The sequence below is a fragment of the Trichomycterus rosablanca genome, chromosome 9 (assembly GCF_030014385.1).
Source record: "Trichomycterus rosablanca isolate fTriRos1 chromosome 9, fTriRos1.hap1, whole genome shotgun sequence".
Lineage (NCBI taxonomy): Eukaryota > Metazoa > Chordata > Actinopteri > Siluriformes > Trichomycteridae > Trichomycterus > Trichomycterus rosablanca.
In genome coordinates, this window is record NC_085996.1 from 3,612,666 (window position 1) to 3,632,992 (window position 20,327).

General features: G+C 40.0%; 1 protein-coding gene across 7 annotated transcripts in view; it reads right to left on the reverse strand.

Moving 5' to 3' along the window:
- Window positions 1–20,056, reverse strand: part of LOC134320292 (uncharacterized) — a 150,331-nt gene extending 130,275 nt beyond the window's left edge. The window contains exons 1-5 of one of the 7 annotated variants that reach the window (XR_010013655.1): window positions 19,904–20,056; window positions 18,826–19,456; window positions 18,080–18,745; window positions 17,790–17,999; window positions 13,047–14,139 (exon numbers count right to left, since the gene is read on the reverse strand). Coding sequence is in view for 1 of the 7 variants with exons in the window: in XM_063001633.1 (XP_062857703.1) it covers window positions 17,872–17,999; window positions 18,080–18,745; window positions 18,826–19,456 (1,425 nt within the window). In the remaining 6 variants the exon portion in view is untranslated. Of the gene's footprint in view, window positions 1–13,046; window positions 14,140–15,968; window positions 18,000–18,079; window positions 18,746–18,825; window positions 19,512–19,903 lie in introns of those variants that run through there. The other 6 variants (XR_010013659.1, XR_010013658.1, XR_010013657.1 and 3 more) reach the window with 6 other exon arrangements.
- Window positions 20,057–20,327: the final 271 nt, after the last annotated feature.

The following is a 20,327-nucleotide window of genomic DNA, read 5'->3' on the forward strand; positions in this document are numbered from 1 at the left end:
AGCTGTAATAAACATATTCAGGATGTTATTTATGATCCAGTGAGTCTGAGTTACACCAGTACAGCTATGAACCCCAGTGAAACGTAAAATAAATACAACATTTTAATATTCATTTATATTTATAAAATAACACAAGGAATAAACGACCTGAAGGAACAAAATAACACAGAAGCCCTGCACAAATACTCCTCTTATTACCAAAGAGTGTGTGATGCAGGGTTCAAACCCAGGCTACCTGTACCCGGGAGCTGAGTGGCACCCACACTACCTACTGTGCCAGTAAAAAAATATATAGAAGTACCAGTAAGGTAGAATTGTGGTAAAATCTATGTGAAATATCACATTTAATGTATACAAACGAATCAAAGATAAAGTAGAATATTATTAAACTGTTGTTCTAGGTAAAAACAAGATATAATAAAGATTATTTAACAAATAAATAAATAATTGTTTTAAATTTCATGTGGAATATAAACAAACATTTTCAGAACAAAAAAGAACAGGTTCTTACTATATAACAGGCTGCCCCGCCCATCTGAGACATACCGGCTCTCAGAAAAACAGGATCAATCAAAATCTAAAGATGAGATTTAATAAGTGACTCAACACCCCAATCCATCTAAATTACATAAATAAATAACATAAAGTAATAATAAAATCAGCCTACACATTTTTGTGAATGATCGCACTGGGCCCCAAAATGGATTTCAACTGCAATATTCTCATCAGAATTATTATTCTATTTACTGTATTTTATTACCCATATTCATTTACATGCTAACAAGTCACTGGCAATAAATTGCCAAAGAGCAGGCATATTTTGCTTTTTCACCATAGTAAAAATCCATACTGTCACAGCCCCATCATTACAATATTGATATCTGACTTGGCTGATATAGAATTTCAATAAATAGACATTGTAAAGTTTACAAAATATTAAAGATAATATCTGGGCATCTGAACCTCAAAAATAGTACTCACCACATACTCTCTAAAGAGGTTTTCTGGATCCTCGTTGAGGTACACACAAATTGCCTTGATGATACATTCTCGTCCTAAATCAACATCATCATTCTATTCAAAGGGAATAAGCAGAGCAAGTTGTTTGCTTAAAGTCTTTTTCCTTTTAATCAAATGCTACATCAACAAAGCAGTACTTTTTTCAAGGAAGCATTCTTACTTGAGCCATGGGTGCTATGATGCTCTCTAGGTGTTTGCCTATTTGTCCTCCTCTTTTTTTAAACAGAACCATCAGTTTCTCAGAGTGCACATCTAACTGAGAGAGAAATCTGGACTGAAGGGGCATGGTGGTAATCCGCTTAAATTCAGCATTTATCTAAAAACAAGAATGATTAGACATAAATGTGCTGTGAAGCAGGAATTTGGAAAGAAATACAATGAAAACGTTTGTCACCCGTTTATTTACTATAAGCAAGAGGAAGCTTAAGTTTAATTTGTACAGCAGTTCCAAAGTTCACAAATAATTAGTATTATGACCTCTGGAGCTTGGCCTGGGGGTAGTGTACGACGGGGAGTTCCTGGTGGCTATAGGCAGCCCACATAACCTGGTCAAGCTCAGCCCAAAAAGGCAACATGGGAGGATCTTGTGGACCCACTACCCAAAAAATCCAAAGTAAGGGTGTGGTGCAGTGTTTGTTGGCCACATGTTTGTTGGGCACATAAGCGGACTACATAATGACGATAATTTGTCTAAAACTAAGGGGGGCCGTCAAGCAGCCAGCAGATAATTTTACAAAAATATGCCAAATGTTTAGCTTTGTGGCAAAGCTCAACAGTTAGGCTTCATACAAACAGCTTTTGTTTTAGCTTGTTCATAACATCTCTGTGTGTAGAATGTTATAAATTACATACCTCGCTTACGTCAAAGAGTGCTGGCCATCTTGCCTGAAAGTCTTGTATCATTGGTGTATCACGAACCACTTCATGTCTCCTGTATGCAAATGTCTTTTCCATTTTCATTCTCAGTACTTCCCTGTTGTTCTTCTTCTTAACATCTGAAAGAAGCTCAACTATCACACTCTCAAGGCTCTTAACAGATTCTCCAGCAGGATAGGAGGGACAGTAGTTCACTTCAGACCTCCTAGGTTTTTTATGCCAAAAGCAGCACTTGATTTGCCCTCTGGTTTGTGCTTAAGAGAGTTTATTGTCACCTCTGGACACCCAAGCTTTCTCAAGTGAGTGCGGTAGATTGCCAGTTTATTCTTCAAGCTAGCTTTCCATCCAGCAAATCCAGTGAGGGAGCCTTTCTCAGTCAGGCAAGGATGCTTTGAGATGAGGGCCTCTCCAACAGTGTTAAACTCTTTATCAGTGACATAAACGTAACTATTTCTTGCACCAGGCCGTCAGGAATGTTTGACTTCAGTTTTGGATCTGGAATAAGCAATGTACCATTTTCCTTGTAAGCTGCATTGCCCTGATGAAGTGTTAACTCTGCATCATAACAAAACTTAGGAACATGAAAGATTTTAGGCCAAAATGACCGAGAGCTTGATGACGATGACTGGTGAAGAGAGTATATCTGTGTCATCACTAGACAGAGATGAGGATTCATCAACCGAGCGATGGGCAGTAGCTGAGGTAAAAGAGATATTAGCACAGTGGGGAGCTGAAGCGTCACTTATGGGAATTACTCTGATTGTCCCTCTATCCTGTACTTCATCAACTGAAGTAAGGTTCATAAACTCATTTCCAAATAGTGCATCCATAAATTGAAGCCTAAAATTAAAGTGAACTTCACACTGTCTTTGTACCTCATCAACAAGTTCTTTAATAGATTCAGGAAGTCCATTTTGGAAAGTTATCCTCTGACTGCTGTTGTCACCCAGGATAACTCTGATTAGGTTAAAGCATAATTACTTATTATTTTAGGTTAATCAGATTTTTTATTTTATTTATTTATTTTTATTGTATTGAAACAACCATGTATTGAATAGGATGTCAGGTTTCTCATTTTTAAACTGATTCTAGCCCAGGCTTTTATTTTGTAGTCAAATCATAAAACATCATCAACTACTCCACTTATCCTTTTAGGGTCATGGTGGCAATAGGGCAAGCAAAAAACCCAGATGTTTCTGCCAGGGGCCCCTTCCCCCACACTGTGCCCAACAAACACTGCACCACACCCTTAATCTGGATCTTGCGGGTAGTGGGTCCACAACATCCTCCCACGTTGCCTTTTTGGGTTGAGCTCGGCCAGGGTTAAATGGGCTGCCTAGCCACCAGAAACTCGTTGTTGGACACTACCCCCATGCCAAGCTCCAGGGGTAGGTCCTGGTAACCCTTTCCTGGGCAGGGCACACAGTGTGCTCTCCTTTGGGTTCATAAGGGCGAAATATGGATCGTGTTTGTTTGGATCTTCACTCCAGACCTGTTCACCTTGGGAGACCCTACTGGGAGCTCTTGGCAACCTAGCCCTGGAGTTCATTAGATCACACAAGCCAACAAAATTGCATATATGTACAAAACAGAACACTTTTAATGACAACTTTGGGGAGGGTTAACCAACCTTTAATAATGATATGCCTTTTTAAGGTCACCATACGGCTTGATCCAACCATGTAACAGGCCAGTGGATATGTGTCAGTGAGTTCACTGAGTGCCACAAGTTTTATTTCTCTGGACGGGGACAAGCTTAGTTCAAAGGCTCTGTAGTGTTCACTGTACCACCCACACAGAACTTTTACAATAAAAAACAGACTCTCATGTATTACACACATCTGAATAATTTCAGCAAACTCTGGTAATCCACCTGCTGATCCATGGACAACTATCATGCCATTGCTGTAGGCTATGCCACTACTTGATGCATTCTTGGCAAGATGAACTTCAGACATGCTAGGGCATTTTAGCCTAATAGCCTCAGCCACTTCCTCCTTCAGTACATCAACTGGAACTGTGGATACATTAGATACATTTAGGCTAGATGTACCATAGGATGGTGAGTTTATGTGAAAAGCAATCATCATTTGATGTTTTGAAGCCAAAGTAAGAGGTATATTCTTAAAGCAACTGGTGTGTTGCACAATGTTCTTAAAGAAGCCATGCTTGGCTTCAAATCGCATTGTCCAAACTGCAACTACTGGTCCAAAACATCTTATCATCTGAAGGATAGTGCTCAAGATAGTGGTGCTTCGGTAGAATTCGGACATCAGGGAACAGCTCTTGGTACTGTCGTGGCGAAAATACTTTTCCGCGATAATAACCAAACCAGACCAGTTTGCCTTAGGAATTAAGAATACCCTTTATTCTTAAGAACGTAACGCCGGCAGGAAGGCTTCAGAACAGATCTGACAAAACCTTCCTCGAGATGTTAACACTTGTGTCTTTTATACTTTCAACATCAAATACATACAGTTCGTATCCCATTGACTAATTCCCCATGCATTGTTCAAGAGAATCAAGAGACCCCCCCAGGGTGAAACAGATGTATAAACTTCAAAAACGAGCCCAGTTGTAAATTCCAGACCCCCCATGAGTGAATCCTGTCCCTGGTGTTACCTTCCAGTCGTAAACTTCAGTTGTAAACCATTTGTTAGCTCCTAAATTACCCCATACACATCATAAACCTTACAACAATTAAAATCACACAAGTTAATACATATATACATATATACACAAATTATTATATACATAAAATCCAGCACAATTTTTTTTTTTAAGGTAACTAAATATTACTGAGTTTGTTCAGGAAATAAGAAATACAATGTACAGATGTAAATCGTAGTAGTCATCTTTAACTGCTTAGATCAGGTGTGTGAATTTTCCTGCAGTGTGAACAATGAATCCAGGAATCTCTCTCAGCTACTCGAACCGCAGTCTAAGCAGTTAGCAGCACTTGAAATAATCCTGTCCATCTTTCCATGTTCTACCCGGTTCATCTGAGATAATTCACAATTCACCACTACCCATCGGTTTCAGGCTATGTAGAAGTCCCTCAGCTGGTTTGGGTAAAGAATCCTTCACCTTCCTGTGAACAAAATTCAGAATAGAAAGCAAAGTGACAGTAACCAAGCATTACATTTTCCTTTTGGCCTGTGTTTAATTGTTCAGAATTATTTGATCCTATGCCTGTGTAGGGGTCATCCAAATAGAATTTCAAAAGGCCTAAAGCCATGTTTCGGTGTTTATCTCATCCTCATCTGCATGAGAATTATTGAAAAGGCCTTTGGCCTCTGTTTGTTAGTTTCAGCACTTAGTCTATTTTATTTTATTTTATTATTATTACTATTATATCTATATATATATTTTTTTTTAACAGTGCCCATTTCCCTAACCACAGCTCCTCTAATAGCTGGGTGATAAACACAGTGGTATCTCAGTTCAGAAGGTTTATCAAAGACAGGATGTCCTGCACTAAGAGCCTTTGTTGCATTTGGCAAATTTAGTTTTGCATAAATTGTTTAATTGGTGTTTCCCTCCCCCTTTTTTCTCTCTGACACATGGTCCTACACATGGGTCAATTTGGTATAGTACAGTAAAGTAATTTAGGAAGGCATGTTTTCCCTCTGAATGTATTTCTCCTGTTGGAAAACACAAAATTGAATGTTAGTTAAATCAAAATCCGGTGTGATCTGGACCTATAAACTAATAGTTTGTTAGTAAGCAGTGGCGGTGTGCAGCTGCTTTGTCAGCACTGTCAACTCTGGCATTGTCCTGTGAAATTGGGACAAAAAACATTAACATTTACAAACAGTCATTTGTTTGGGCCATAGAACTGCATCCACAAGTTATGCAACAAGGTAATGGTGGGCATTTTTCAAAACTAGTCAAAAACCTCTCTCTCATCAAATACAATTGTGTTCAATTCCTATGAAACACGTAGTTCATAAACACGTAAGCAGTTTTGCTTTCACTTTCTATAAGCTGTCATTAAAACCTGTAGTTCAGCAGCTTGAGCCAATAAATTGGATAGGAGGGACAAATGATATAAAAATATCACGTGTTAAAATTTCAGCTAAGCCCACTTGTTTCCTGTCTGTTGCAGCATCCGTGGAAGCAATTCTATCCACAAACAGCTCCAATTCAGTATTCTAATCAGGCCTAGAAGAAATAAGATTAGAATAATACAGTCACAAGGTTCACCATCTCCTGCAATTAGTGAAAAGAGCGTGGGATTAAGCACATTAAGGCATATGAGAATAATGTTTATTTTAGGGACTACAATGTAGTTTTTTATTCAATCACTGTTAAGTTGATAAGTGAAAAGTTCTCCTTTTAGTTAAAACAAAAACATCATTCAGCACCAACAGGGTTTAGATATGAGTAACCCTCATGATCACATGGTATAACTACAGCCTTTTCTGCAGCAGACAAAAAGAAAGTTAAAACTACTAAGTTATCACCATGAAATTGTACAAGGACAAAAACCATGGTCCACCTTTCTTGAACAACTTTTTTAGCTTCAGGTGTCCTTTGAATATGACTATGGGCTTTTAGGTCCAATGTCACATAACAGAGCCTCAAGAACATAAAAATAAAAAATATGGCACCAAAAAGAGCACAATGGCACCAAAAAGAGCACATACTCAGAAAAGTATGTCAAGTATGTAAATATCATTTTACCCTGAAAAAAAAATCATCATCCAAAAAATTTTTTTTTTTAAAGGTGTCTGAATTTTCCATTAAAACTAAATGCAACTCAAAATTAACTATGCTTGTGCCAAGGAATGTTAAAGAAGGCCTTAGCTAGATCAAAAACCATTTGCTATCATTTGACACCTGGCTGAGAATAGTTCACAGATTTTGGGATCCCAGATGCTCCAGAGATAACAAAATTTACTGCCTGTTTATTGCACTTAGGGATAAGTTTCTCTGGGGCATCATTTTTTTATTTTTTTTATTTGAAAACAATGTTAGCATTTAGCAACGAATGAAGAATGATCTGTAATCTAATTTTGGTTTGATTTGCACCGGTGCAGCCCCTTTTTCCAAATTTACATAATATTTATCTTTCCACTGACCTATCTTTGGTGTAATCAAAAAATGTGGCTAGTGGAATCACAGTCATTAAACACAAAACTGGCCAAACTTATTCCAAACGCGGTCAAAAACAATTATCCATGCATCGCTTCAATTTTACTGAAAAAACAGTACTGACTTCCATTCAGAAAAGGAAAAATAAAAATCTCCATCAAAAATTAGATGTACACTGGTCAATAAACCAGGAGCGCTCAAAAACTTAATCTGGTCCTTTATGCAAATAAGCAGTACAATGCAAAACATTTAAGTCTAATCCCACCAGCTAAAATTCTTTCCCTAACCAAAAAGTTTAATGATTATTTGTTTGTGTCAAAACATCAGCTACCAACTTCCATTCAGAACAATTAAGTGGACAATTTTGGCAAAATTTTCCCAGCTTTAGAAGAGATCAGACCCTGTCTTTTACAGAAATAGTGATACCTCCAGGCATTGTTTCCAATTTAATTCCAAAAGGCACACATAAGATAGCTCCCCATAAGATTCATAGGACAGATCGCAGAAATTAGGAACTGATGTTTTTAAACTCTTTGTTACTAAAACATATATGAGTAGAATGTTATGTTTTATGAATACATTAGTAGGTTGCTCCTAAGTTTATTAAAAATCTGAAATCTCTATACATGCTATTAGCTATCCAGTAGATACCTAGGTGTATGTATCATATTGGTATAATCACAATAAAATATTGGGTGGGTGTATGACTACTCATCTGTTGATCAGGTTGCCTCTTTCTCTGGACTCCAGCCCTCAGTTGTTGTAACCAGGTATAGTTTGTGCACAGTCTTTGGCAAAATGTCCAGTTAATCCACATTTGAAAACAGGCCATGTTGTCAATAAACGTTTGTAAGTCCATCCTGTATTGTTTTGCAATGTGACCTGTTCTGCCACAGGTGTAACACACAGCACTTGCAAATGATGATTTTCCTATTCCTCTGTCTCTGTTGCTTGGTTCAGTTCATTTAAGAAGTTTTTTTTTGTTTGTTTTTTTGTTTTTTCAGCAGTCCAATATCAATACTATGGACCTTTTCCAGTCGTTCAGGATAATTCTGCACAGTCTCTTTGTCCTCCTGTATGCAAGCTGTTATCTTTACTGGAAACACAGTTCTTATTCCTCCCAGTAGTCCTCTGACCACATCTCTGTACGTTCCATCATTGTCATACTCCAGTCTACGTCACTCATCCTCTTGAGCCTTTTCCTCAGGATGGTTATATGTGTCATTTCATCCCTGATATCAGCAATAGTCCATAGTCTGTTGATCAAAATCATATTTGCTGGACCAAAACTCCGTATACAGCAACTGAAGAATCACATTCACCTTTCCCATTTTGTCTGCCCCCACTGGTGAGTTTGTCATCTGCTTCCAAAACTGCAGGCCAGAACGTGTTGCTTGTGATGATAACAGCTGAATGTTAACGGGGAGGTGAAGTTTGGTTCTGTGGCTCCTCAGGATAGAATGCTGGGGGAGCTGACACTATTGCTTCTCCTGTATTTCCTCCATTTGCTGCTGGTTTCTTTTCCTGGTTCTTTCTCCTTCTGGCAGGGCAGGAGTCCAGATGAGATTTAACCTGTAACTTTTACTTAACACATAACTTGGTTAAGTTTGTCCCTACACTTTCTCTGTTCCTTCTTCTCATTTTCACTTTTTTTATACCGTCTTTTCTTTTCCCTACTTGCACATTCCTTTTATTTTAACTTAATTTGAACTCTTTTAGTTGTCTTTTACTAAAACCACCTTTTTCTTAAAAACCCATTTTCTCTGCCCACCTTGCAAAATGTAAAACAACATTTTTTTCATAGTTTTTACATAAATATAACACTAATGTGTGTACAGAATCTTAATTTAAACATGTATTTGTTTTTCCACAAACTTTTAAATTCCTTTTACTTTTACCCATTGTACTTCTTAAGTTCACCTGGACAGATTATTTAAACAATTACAACACAAACAACAAAGGCAACACTAGTATCTAACTCCTCCTACATCTTACTTCATCAAACATATGTTGCCACATACAACACAGACACACAAACACACCAGTTCAATAAACTGTTCAATTAAGTCACTCCCCTTCTCTTTTATATTTTGATTGATAGTATTAGTAATTAGTAATATTAATTATAGAATATTAATAATAGAGTAATCATTTAGCGCTATTATAAATAATATTAACATCACACCTTTATCATTAGTATCTGGACAGTACCGTAATTTCTATGCATTAAGCTAATACCTATGTATTTATATATTCCGGAATCTTCAGGTTCCTATAAACCTGGGAACCTCGTCTTAGAATCTTCGAATTCTTAAGTGAATTCGGAACCCTACACAAATTCTAGTTTGCACAGTCCAGAGAATAAATTATTCCAAAACCTTGTCTTAAAATCTTCGAATTCGTAACAAATTCGGATACCTTATTAAATTATTCCAAAACCTTGTCTTGGAATCTTCAAATTCGTAGTGAATTCGGTATCTGAAATAAAATAAAACAAATAAAAATATTCTAAAACCCTTGTCTTAGAATCTTCAAATTCGTAGTGAATTCGGTATCTGAAATAAAATAAAAAGTAACAAATAAAAATATTCTAAGACCTTTTTGTTGTCTCAGTTTCAACAAAAAAATGAACATTAGAACCTTAAAGAAAGTAAGACTCACTTCAGGGCTGTTGGAAAAAAGTACATAACAATGATGTGCATCTAAAAAAATAGAAATTATCTATATTCTTGCAATTCTTTTAGCAAATTTTTTAAGATGAATAGCATCAGTCATGCTGTGGAACAAGTAAACCAACAAATGCATTTGAATAATAATGCTCACCACTAAAGAGCCTTTGACACAGCACTCAGAGCAAAGTTGGAGGATACCTATAAAGTACAAAATAAATTATATTATTTCATTTAAAATAATTTTAAACTTTTTTTTTTTTTAAACTAACTACTTCATAGAAATCAAGTAAATCTAACATCTAATCCACATTTCAATTTAGAGAAACACATTTGTGGTCTGTTTATATAAATTTCAAACATATACTTTTAAGTGTTAAATCATTACATTTACATTAAAATCTCAGTTCAACCACCAAGATTTTGTTCAAAATGAAAAAAAAAATTTACTCATCACAATTGCACAACCTTTGGAACAGCACTCAAGAGGCCAAACAATGGCACTAGATGAAAAAAACGTCTAAACGTCAAAAAGAATGTTATTTGTAAAGTAAAATAAACCATAGGAATATACAGTGAGACTCCATAAAGGCTTTTATAATGAGAAAACTGACCAACACCGTCTAAAGAATTATAATATTATTTAACTAATGAAGTTATCTCATATATATAAAGTCTATTTACACAAGCGTTAGCTTGTTTTACAATAGTAACGTTTTAAAAAAAAACTACCATTTATTACGGATTTTAAAAGAGAAGTTCTGTCACATACATTTTCAAAATCTAAAACACATTCCGTGCAGCATTACCGCATAATAAAGGTTTCATGGCTAAATTGGACCAGTCTGGTGGCCAATCTTCATTAATTGCACATTGCACCAGTAAGAGCAGAGTGTGAAGGTTCAATTAGCAGGGTAAGAGCACAGTTTTGCTCAAAATATTGCAATGCACACAACATTATGGGTGACATACCAGAGTTCAAAAGAGGACAAATTGTTGGTGCACGTCTTGCTGGCGCATCTGTGACCAAGACAGCAAGTCTTTGTGATGTATCAAGAGCCACGGTATCCAGGGTAATGTCAGCATACCACCAAGAAGGACAAACCACATCCAACAGGATTAACTGTGGACGCAAGAGGAAGCTGTCTGAAAGGGATGTTCGGGTGCTAACCCGGATTGTATCCAAAAAACATAAAACCACGGCTGCCCAAATCACGGCAGAATTAAATGTGCACCTCAACTCTCCTGTTTCCACCAGAACTGTCCGTCGGGAGCTCCACAGGGTCAATATACACGGCTGGGCTGATATAGCCAAACCTTTGGTCACTCGTGCCGATGCCAAACGTCGGTTTCAATGGTGCAAGGAGCGCAAATCTTGGGCTGTGGACAATGTGAAATATGTATTGTTCTCTGATGAGTCCACCTTTACTGTTTTTCCCACATCCGGGAGAGTTACGGTGTGGAGAAGCCCCAAAGAAGCGTACCACCCAGACTGTTGCATGCCCAGAGTGAAGCATGGGGGTGGATCAGTGATGGTTTGGGCTGCCATATCATGGCATTCCCTTGGCCCAATACTTGTGCTAGATGGGCGCGTCACTGCCAAGGACTACCGAACCATTCTGGAGGACCATGTGCATCCAATGGCGGTGCCGTGTATCAGGATGACAATGCACCAATACACACAGCAAGACTGGTGAAAGATTGGTTTGATGAACATGAAAGTGAAGTTGAACATCTCCCATGGCCTGCACAGTCACCAGATCTAAATATTATTGAGCCACTTTGGGGTGTTTTGGAGAAGCGAGTCAGGAAACGTTTTCCTCCACCAGCATCACGTAGTGACCTGGCCACTATCCTGCAAGAAGAATGGCTTAAAATCCCTCTGACCACTGTGCAGGACTTGTATATGTCATTTCCAAGACCAATTGACTCTGTATTGGCCGCAAAAGGAGGCCCTACACCATACTAATAAATTATTGTGGTCTAAAACCAAGTGTTTCAGTTATTTTGTCCAACCCCTGTAGTTATGGCTATATTGGCCCAATCCAATGTGCAATACTTGTCACTTATCACTTCACTTTATATTTAATATTTAATCTATATTTAATCTGGACCGTGTACTGTATACTTGGAACTGCACCTTCCTGCACTTTTACTTTTAATTCCATTCCATTTGGTTATTTTGTTCAATCCATCCTCATCATTTATAACTGCTCTGTAGCTATGCAGCAGTGGCGATTTCTCTAAGACTGCAAGGGAAGCTCAGCTTCCCCTAAAATGTCCAAAATTAAATGGTCAAATATGTACAGTTGTGTTAACATTTCATTGACTACAAATGCGTTAGAATACGTATATCTCGAGGATGAGTTCGTTCAGAATCAGCTAATTATCACAAATCGACTCGATTTTCTTAACTTAACTCATACATTCCCGTATAGATGCATTTGCCCACAGAAGCTGAGCGTCTCTTCACTTCTATGGGACTGCGTTGAGGTTTTTTTTTCATTGCTTCGAAACTCGCCGGTCATTGGATAAATGCCTCGATTTTGTCCCGCCCCCGGACGCTGAGCGTCTCTGGGGGTGAATGGAGCTGTGGGCGGGTGTGGACGCTGAGCTTCTGCAAGATGATTGGAGGATCAGTCGAAACGCTGAATCCCGTTTTGATTGACAGCTAGTTTGAGCGCTACACCGTCACTTCTCAAACTCAAACTCAGAAGAGGCTTTATTGGCATGACAAATAGGGACATTCGTATTGCCAAAGCAATACACTTCATTAGTCACTTAATCACTAGGAGCTTCAGTCCCATCGCGGATTTTGCAAGTGAAGTCGAAAGACAAACTGCTGTAACCCATTTCAGGCCATTTTCTTGTAAAAGGAACAGAGGGCAGAATTTATGTGTAAATAAATTGACAAATTTTATGATGTAAGCCGACAATGAGCTTCCCCTCTTTGAAAGACCAGCAGCCGCCACTGCTATGCAGTATATGTAAAACTCAGGTTACATTCAATCTGTCAAAGTGTTTGTACTTTTTTCGAATTTATATTGTTGTATTTTTTCTTTATAGTGTGTATTTGATTTGATTTGATGTACAATGCTACTGGGACTCTAATTTCCTTCGGGATCAATAAAGTATCTGTCTGTCTATCTATCTATCTATCTATCTATCTATCTATCTATCTATCTATCTATCTATCTATCTATCTATCTATCTATCTATCTATCTATCTATCTATCTATCTATCTATCTATCTATCTATCTATCTAATACCTGCTCTGTGGGGGTCCTGACCATTGAAGAACAGCATGAAAGGGGGTAACAAAACATGTAGAAACAAATAAACTACAGTCAGTAATTTTAGAACTACAAAGTGCTTCTATATGGTAAGTGGAGCTGATAACATGGACAGTGAGTGTAGAAACCAGGAGGTGATTTTAATATATTTATTCTGTTTGCTTTATCCTGGTCAGGGTTGTGGTGGGTCCGATTAATTGAGCAAAAGGCAGAAAACACACACACACACACACACACACACACACACACCTCTTTACTAGAAAATCTTTTCATTCTTTTATGTTTTAGTTTCTTTGTGTTTATTTGACTTTTTCCAGCTTCTGTTTTTTTTATAAGAATTAAAACCTAAAAGAAACCTGAAGAATCTCAGTATGAATGAAAGTCTCTGTTGTGAATGTTGGTTCGGATCCACTGCTGAGCTTCTGCTGAGCTTCTTCACGGTTCGATTCGATTCTCTAGATCAGAGGTCACTAACAGGCGGACCACGGTCCGGGTCCGGACCCAGAAGCTGTCCCATACGGACCCGGACCTATAGCCAAAACAGAAAGTTAGGATTTGAAACCTGACGGAGCGCTTCTATTTTAACCGGCGCAGCTTTTGTAGTCTTTACGGTAGCGGTTTAGCGGATGAGAACCAATCACTTGACACCACTCAGCCAATCAAGTCTGTGCATTCCAGCCGGTAAACACTGCGACTGCAGTGCAGACAGTTGAGAGAGTTAGAGGCGAGTTACATGTGAAAAGACGGTGGAAATTAAAAGAAAGATAGCGAATGTAGAAAAAATTAAGGGAGAGATACAGACAACTGTGCAGGAGAAAGTTGAGAAAAAGACGAGTGAGACAGGAGACAAATGGCGCTCTCCAAAAAAGAAACGTGTACAGCGAAATTACAGCATTTAATGATGGAGAGACTCATTTCTGTTCTTACTTCCCACTGGAACACAATTTATTGTCCGGTCCGGGTCCTCTCTGTGTGTGCATGTTCTCCCCGTGTCCGCATGGGTTTCCTTCGGTGCTCCGGTTTCCTCCCACAGTCCAAAAACATGCAAGTGAGGTGTATTGGAGATACTAAATTGTCCATGACTGTGTTCGATATAACCTTGTGACCTGATGAATCTCGTGTAATGAGTAACTACCGTTCCTGTCATGAATGTATCCAAAGTGTAAAACATGACGTTAAAATCCTAATAAATAAACAGACATTTGATTTGACAGTTATTGATAACATGCAGATGTTGATACAACTACTAGGCTACATTATACTATATTGTATATATGTTATAGTGGTTAAGGTACTGGACTAATAAACAGAAGGTTGCCGGTTCAAGCCCCGCCACCACCAAGTTGCCACTGTTGGGTCCCTGAGCAAGGCCCTTAACACTCAATTGCTCATTGTGTTCCGCTCATTGTGTAAGTCGCTTTGGATAAAAGCGTCTGCTAAATGCTGAAAATGTAAATGTAAATATCAATATATTTACATTATATATATATATATAGTTAAACATTTCGGACCTTCGCTTCAAGAAATTTTCTCTAACTGGACCCCTTTAAATTTTAGTTGAATACCCCTGCTCTAGATGATTGTGTGTAAAATCTCATCACAAACACGATTCCTACAACCAGCATTCATCTGACACCAGCTTTATTGATGGAGAAGAAGGGAAAGGGAAGAGAAGGAAGCAGCCGGCCGGAGATATTCACGTTCTCAGCTAGATCCACATCTCGTTTCAGAACCTGGGTAAGGAGCGGGCGTCACGTCTTCGGCTTTATTTGCTACGGAGCTCTGTTCTGCCCCCAAGAGGAAATGATTTAATTTTCCAGATCTAAGAGTTCCACAGGGTAGAAGACATGCTGAGCAGGTACATCAAGAATATGACGATGCTGAGATAACTGATGATGCTCTGTATGGGGTGGTGAAGCCAGAATCCTGGTACTGGAGGAGCCCAACATCTCTCAAGATGAAGCTCAGCTCACAAAGTCCCAGAATTCCTTCAGAAATCCAACACGAGGTGTTGAAGCCAGAATCCTGGTACTGGAGGAGCCCAACATCTAAGATGATCAAGCTCAGCTCACAAAGTCCCAGAATTCCTTCAGAAATCCAACACTTGAGGTGTTGAAGCCAGAATCCTGGTACTGGAGGAGCCCAACATCTAAGATGATCAAGCTCAGCTCACAAAGTCCCAGAATTCCTTCAGAAATCCAACACTTGAGGTGTTGAAGCCAGAATCCTGGTACTGGAGGAGCCCAACATGTAAGAAGATGAAGCTCAGCTCACAAAGTCCCAGAATTCCTTCAGAAATCCAACACTTGAGGTGTTGAAGCCAGAATCCTGGTACTGGAGGAGCCCAACATCTAAGATGATCAAGCTCAGCTCACAAAGTTCCAGAATTCCTTCAGAAATCCAACACTTGAGGTGTTGAAGCCAGAATCCTGGTACTGGAGGAGCCCAACATCTAAGATGATCAAGCTCAGCTCACAAAGTCCCAGAATTCCTTCAGAAATCCAACACTTGAAGTGTTGAAGCCAGAATCCTGGTACTGGAGGAGCCCAACATCTCTCAAGATGAAGCTCAGCTCACAAAGTCCCAGAATTCTTTCAGAAATCCAACACTTGAGGTGTTGAAGCCAGAATCCTGGTACTGGAGGAGCCCAACATCTAAGATGATCAAGCTCAGCTCACAAAGTCCCAGAATTCCTTCAGAAAGCCAACACTTGAGGTGTTGAAGCCAGAATCCTGGTACTGGAGGAGCCCAACATCTAAGATGATCAAGCTCAGCTCACAAAGTGCCAGAATTCCTTCAGAAATCCAACACTTGAGGTGTTGAAGCCAGAATCCTGGTACTGGAGGAGCCCAACATCTAAGATGATCAAGCTCAGCTCACAAAGTCCCAGAATTCCTTCAGAAAGCCAACACTTGAGGTGTTGAAGCCAGAATCCTGGTACTGGAGGAGCCCAACATCTAAGATGATCAAGCTCAGCTCACAAAGTCCCAGAATTCCTTCAGAAATCCAACACTTGAGGTGTTGAAGCCAGAATCCTGGTACTGGAGGAGCCCAACATCTAAGATGATCAAGCTCAGCTCACAAAGTCCCAGAATTCCTTCAGAAATCCAACACTTGAGGTGTTTAAGCCAGAATCCTGGTACTGGAGGAGCCCAACATCTAAGAAGATGAAGCTCAGCTTACAAAGTCCCAGAATTCCTTCAGAAATCCCACACTTGAGGTGTTGAAGCCAGAATCCTGGTACTGGAGGAGCCCAACATCTAAGAAGATGAAGCTCAGCTCACAAAGTCCCAGAATTCCTTCAGAAATCCAACACTTGAGGTGTTGAAGCCAGAATCCTGGTACTGGGGGAGCCCAACATCTAAGATGATCAAGCTCAGCTCACAAAGTCCCAGAATTCCTTCTGAAATCCAACACCACCACCACGAGCAACCAACAGTTCTCAGAAGCACCCGGAACTAGAGATGTACCGATCAGGGTTTTTGGCACCGATTTCGATCTCTAATCTTCTTTGAGGGTGATAGGCCGATAGCCGATTCGGATTGGGGGGGGGGTTGACGGGGGGTTTACTTTTTAAACTAAAGCAATTTATTTTTTCACCCACAGGAGACATATTTCATTAGTCTAACTGACCACACACGCAGGTTTAATGTTATCCAGTTCAGTCTGAAAAAAACTTGAAATAGGGAAACAGTGAAGATAAACCGGTGCCAAATGCTGCCACGTGTGTGTGTGTGTGTGTGTGTCTTTAAGAGAGACGATCTGTTCGCAGTATTGATATAAGTGATTCACGAGTCGATTCATTTTATGCGAAGCGTTTCTCTTCTCAGTTATCTCTCCGTGTTAATTAATTAATTAATTAATGTCGTGGTTTTAAATAAACACCAGCTACTACAGAACATTCTGTGTGACTCTCTTACATTAAAAAGCTTCATTAAACCGCTATTACCACAGAGCGGTAACCGAGTCAGAGTCGTTCTGTCTGTGGAGCTAAAAGTTTTCTGTCAGTCACTGCAAATGATCCTGAACTAACCAACTTAGTAACTAATAAACTTTTGCCTCCGATTGGCTCTGTAACGTTTTCTGCTCTCATCTACATCAAAAGCAAGAACCGCTTACGATTTACCAAAGTGAACCACGAGTTCATATAATGTGCTCATAGAATTGACTTAGATGGGGTCGGGTTGAATTATCTTTTTAAAGTAAATATTTCAATCGGCAAAATTCCATCGTATGTATGATGCACAACGTTAATTATGTTATTTTAGGTTGTAAAGTGCGATGTTTGTTGAATGGTGATACGATGGTTGGAGCTTTGTAGCTCAATGTCTGGATCAATCCACTGAGCTGTTAAGCTTAACATGGAGATGATGTTTGTATATCACACGATCGGATCTGCTGAATTTAGGAAATATCGGCCGATCGCATATTTTGATAAAAAATCGGCCGATTTCGATACATAGCCGATCGATCCTCCCATCTCTACCAGGAACCACAGACTCTGGTATCATGAGGACTTCTGGTACCAAGATGGAACCAAGTCTGTGGAACAGCGATCGTATCCTGCACAGAGAAGTTTAAGACAACCCCGACCCTAAGAGCACCGGAGAACATTCCGGTACACCGGAGCTCTCAACCACGAAGCTCTCAGCCAAGAAGCAAGAGGGAGCAAGAGGGAACAAGATGGACCGGTCCAGGTCTGGAGGGACCAACATGGGGCAGAACGCAGCAGTGCCAGGCGGATGGTAAAGGGAACGGCATTTTCACGTCGATAAAAGCTGAAGTCCTGAAGGTGAAAAAGCTGGTTTAAGTTCTGAATCTTCTGCTCCTCACCAAAATGATCTTACATGGAGAATTGTCTGAGAATGTGCTATATAGCTGAGGAGGGAATATCATTTGGGGGATTGTGGGGAAATTAGAGGGGGGAAACTTTGTTTGATCTCTTGTTGCAGATCCTCTTCATGGTCTGCCAGGATCTTCTGAAGAATCCCAGGATCTGGTCCTTCTTCTTCTTCTTCTTTTTCTTCATCTTTTCTGCGGTGCCTTTGGATGAGAGAAGAAGAATGAAACACGGTTTGGTGATGATGGTTTGATGAAGAACTGGATGTAGAGCCGTTACTCACAGATTGCTTCTTTAGCTGGAGCTTCAGCGGGCAGCTTCTTTACCGGCTGAACCAGGATCTTCCTGCAGGTTGGATCGATTTCTGGTATCGGGTCAGTCATGGTGGATTTCTCACTCTTCTCCTTTTGACCAAAAGTATCCTTGATCTCGTCCAGGACAGAGTTGGTCTGCTGACAGGAGGCCACATTAAGCTCCTTTGACATGATGCTGATGGTGGACTCAGGGCCCCTGACCTTCTGGTCCTTATTTTGAGGGACGTTGGTCACCTCGATCTTATCCAGGACGGAGTCGGTCAGCTGACAGGAGGCCACATTAAGCTCTTCTGACATGATGCTGATGGTGGACTCAGCGCCCCCAACCTTCTCGTCCTTATTTTGGGGGACGTTGGTCACCTCATCCTCATCCAGGACAGAGTCGGTCAGCGGGGAGGAGGCCACATTAAGCTCCTCTGACATGACGCTGATGGTGGACTTAGTGACCCCAACCTTCTCTTCCACACTATTGGGCAGGTGGACGTAGGTGCTCCCCAGTGAGTCCTGGACCTGCTTGGTAACGATCTCCATGTTTGATCTCTTGTTGAAGATCCTCTTCGTGGTCTGCCAGGATCTTCTGAAGAATCCCAGGATCTGGTCCTTCTTCTTCTTCTTCTTCATCTTTTCTGCAGTGCCTTTGGATGAGAGAAGAAGAATGAAACACGGTTTGGTGATGATGGTTTGATGAAGAACTGGATGTGGAGCCGTTACTCACAGATTGCTTCTTTAGCTGGAGCTTCAGCGGGCAGCTTCTTTACCGGCTGAACCAGGATCTTCCTGCAGGTTGGATCGATTTCTGGTATCGGGTCAGTCATGGTGGATTTCTCACTCTTCTCCTTTTGACCAAAAGTGTCCTTGATCTCGTCCAGGACAGAGTTGGTCCGCTGACAGGAGGCCACATTAAGCTCCTTTGACATGATGCTGATGGTGGACTCAGCACCCCCGACCTTCTCGTCCTTATTTTGGGGGACGTTGGTCACCTTGATCTTATCCAGGACGGAGTCGGTCAGCTGACAGGAGGCCACATTAAGCTCCTTTGACATGATGCTGATGGTGGACTCAGCGTCCCCAACCTTCTCGTCCTTAATTTGGGGGACGTTGGTCACCTCGTCCTCATCCAGGACGGAGTCGGTCAGCAGGGAGGAGGCCACATTAAGCTCCTCTGACATGACGCTGATGGTGGACTTAGTGACCCCAACCTTCTCGTCCACACTATCGGACAGACGGACGTTGGCGCTCCCCGGCGAGTCCTGGACCTGCTTCATGAATTCTCTGTTAATGTAGATGGTGATGATCTCCATGTCGTCGTCCTCAGGCGTCGGTGTGGATTCTCTCTGGATCTCCATCTGATTCACCCAGGAGAAGAAATTTAATTCAGTTCTTTTATTAAAAATTCATTTCAAATCATTTCTGTTATTAATGCTGCAAAATTCTTTTGAACTGATTAAATATCGAGTCTGAAATGAATTCACAACACTGGTGATGTTGTGGATCAGTTTTTATTATTTATTCTTTTTTATTTCATATACAAATACTAAAACGTCCTGAAACGTCTCATTTATTACATTCAGATAAGAGCTGAAACTGTCAAATGTTCATTAGATCAGATGAAATGAGATATTAGATTATTTTAGATCAGATATTTTAAGATTACATGAGATCAGATTAAATAAAATGAGATGAAATGAGATATTAGATTATTTTAGATGAAATATGATGAGATTATATGAGATCAGATGAAATGAGATATTAGATTAGACATTAAATAAAATCAGATGGTTGTTTGTTCTCACCTCTCTCTCTCTCTCTCTCTCTCTCTCTCTCTCTCTCTCTCTGTTGCTTGTTGCTTCTCTGGGTGCAGAAGTAAAATGATGAACTCTCTCCCTCCTCCTGAAGGACCTGCAGCACCGCGATCAGGAATCATGTGACGTCACAGTAGGTGAAGCAGCCGCTCAGCGCAGGTGTGTCGCGTCACCGCACCGCTGCCAAGTCACGTGATGAGTTTAAAATAACGGTTTAAAAGTATTATGTATTATTGTAATAATTGGTTTTAAAGCGGCTTAAATCATCATGAAGTTTTAAACTAAGATCAGTAACTGGTTCCAGTGATCATTCAGCTCTGTACATCTCACACCTCAACACTGAGTGTAGGTTTAAACTCCTGCATGTCACGTTTTATAAAGCTTCTGTGGAATTTAGTTAAAGTTGCAAATGCTG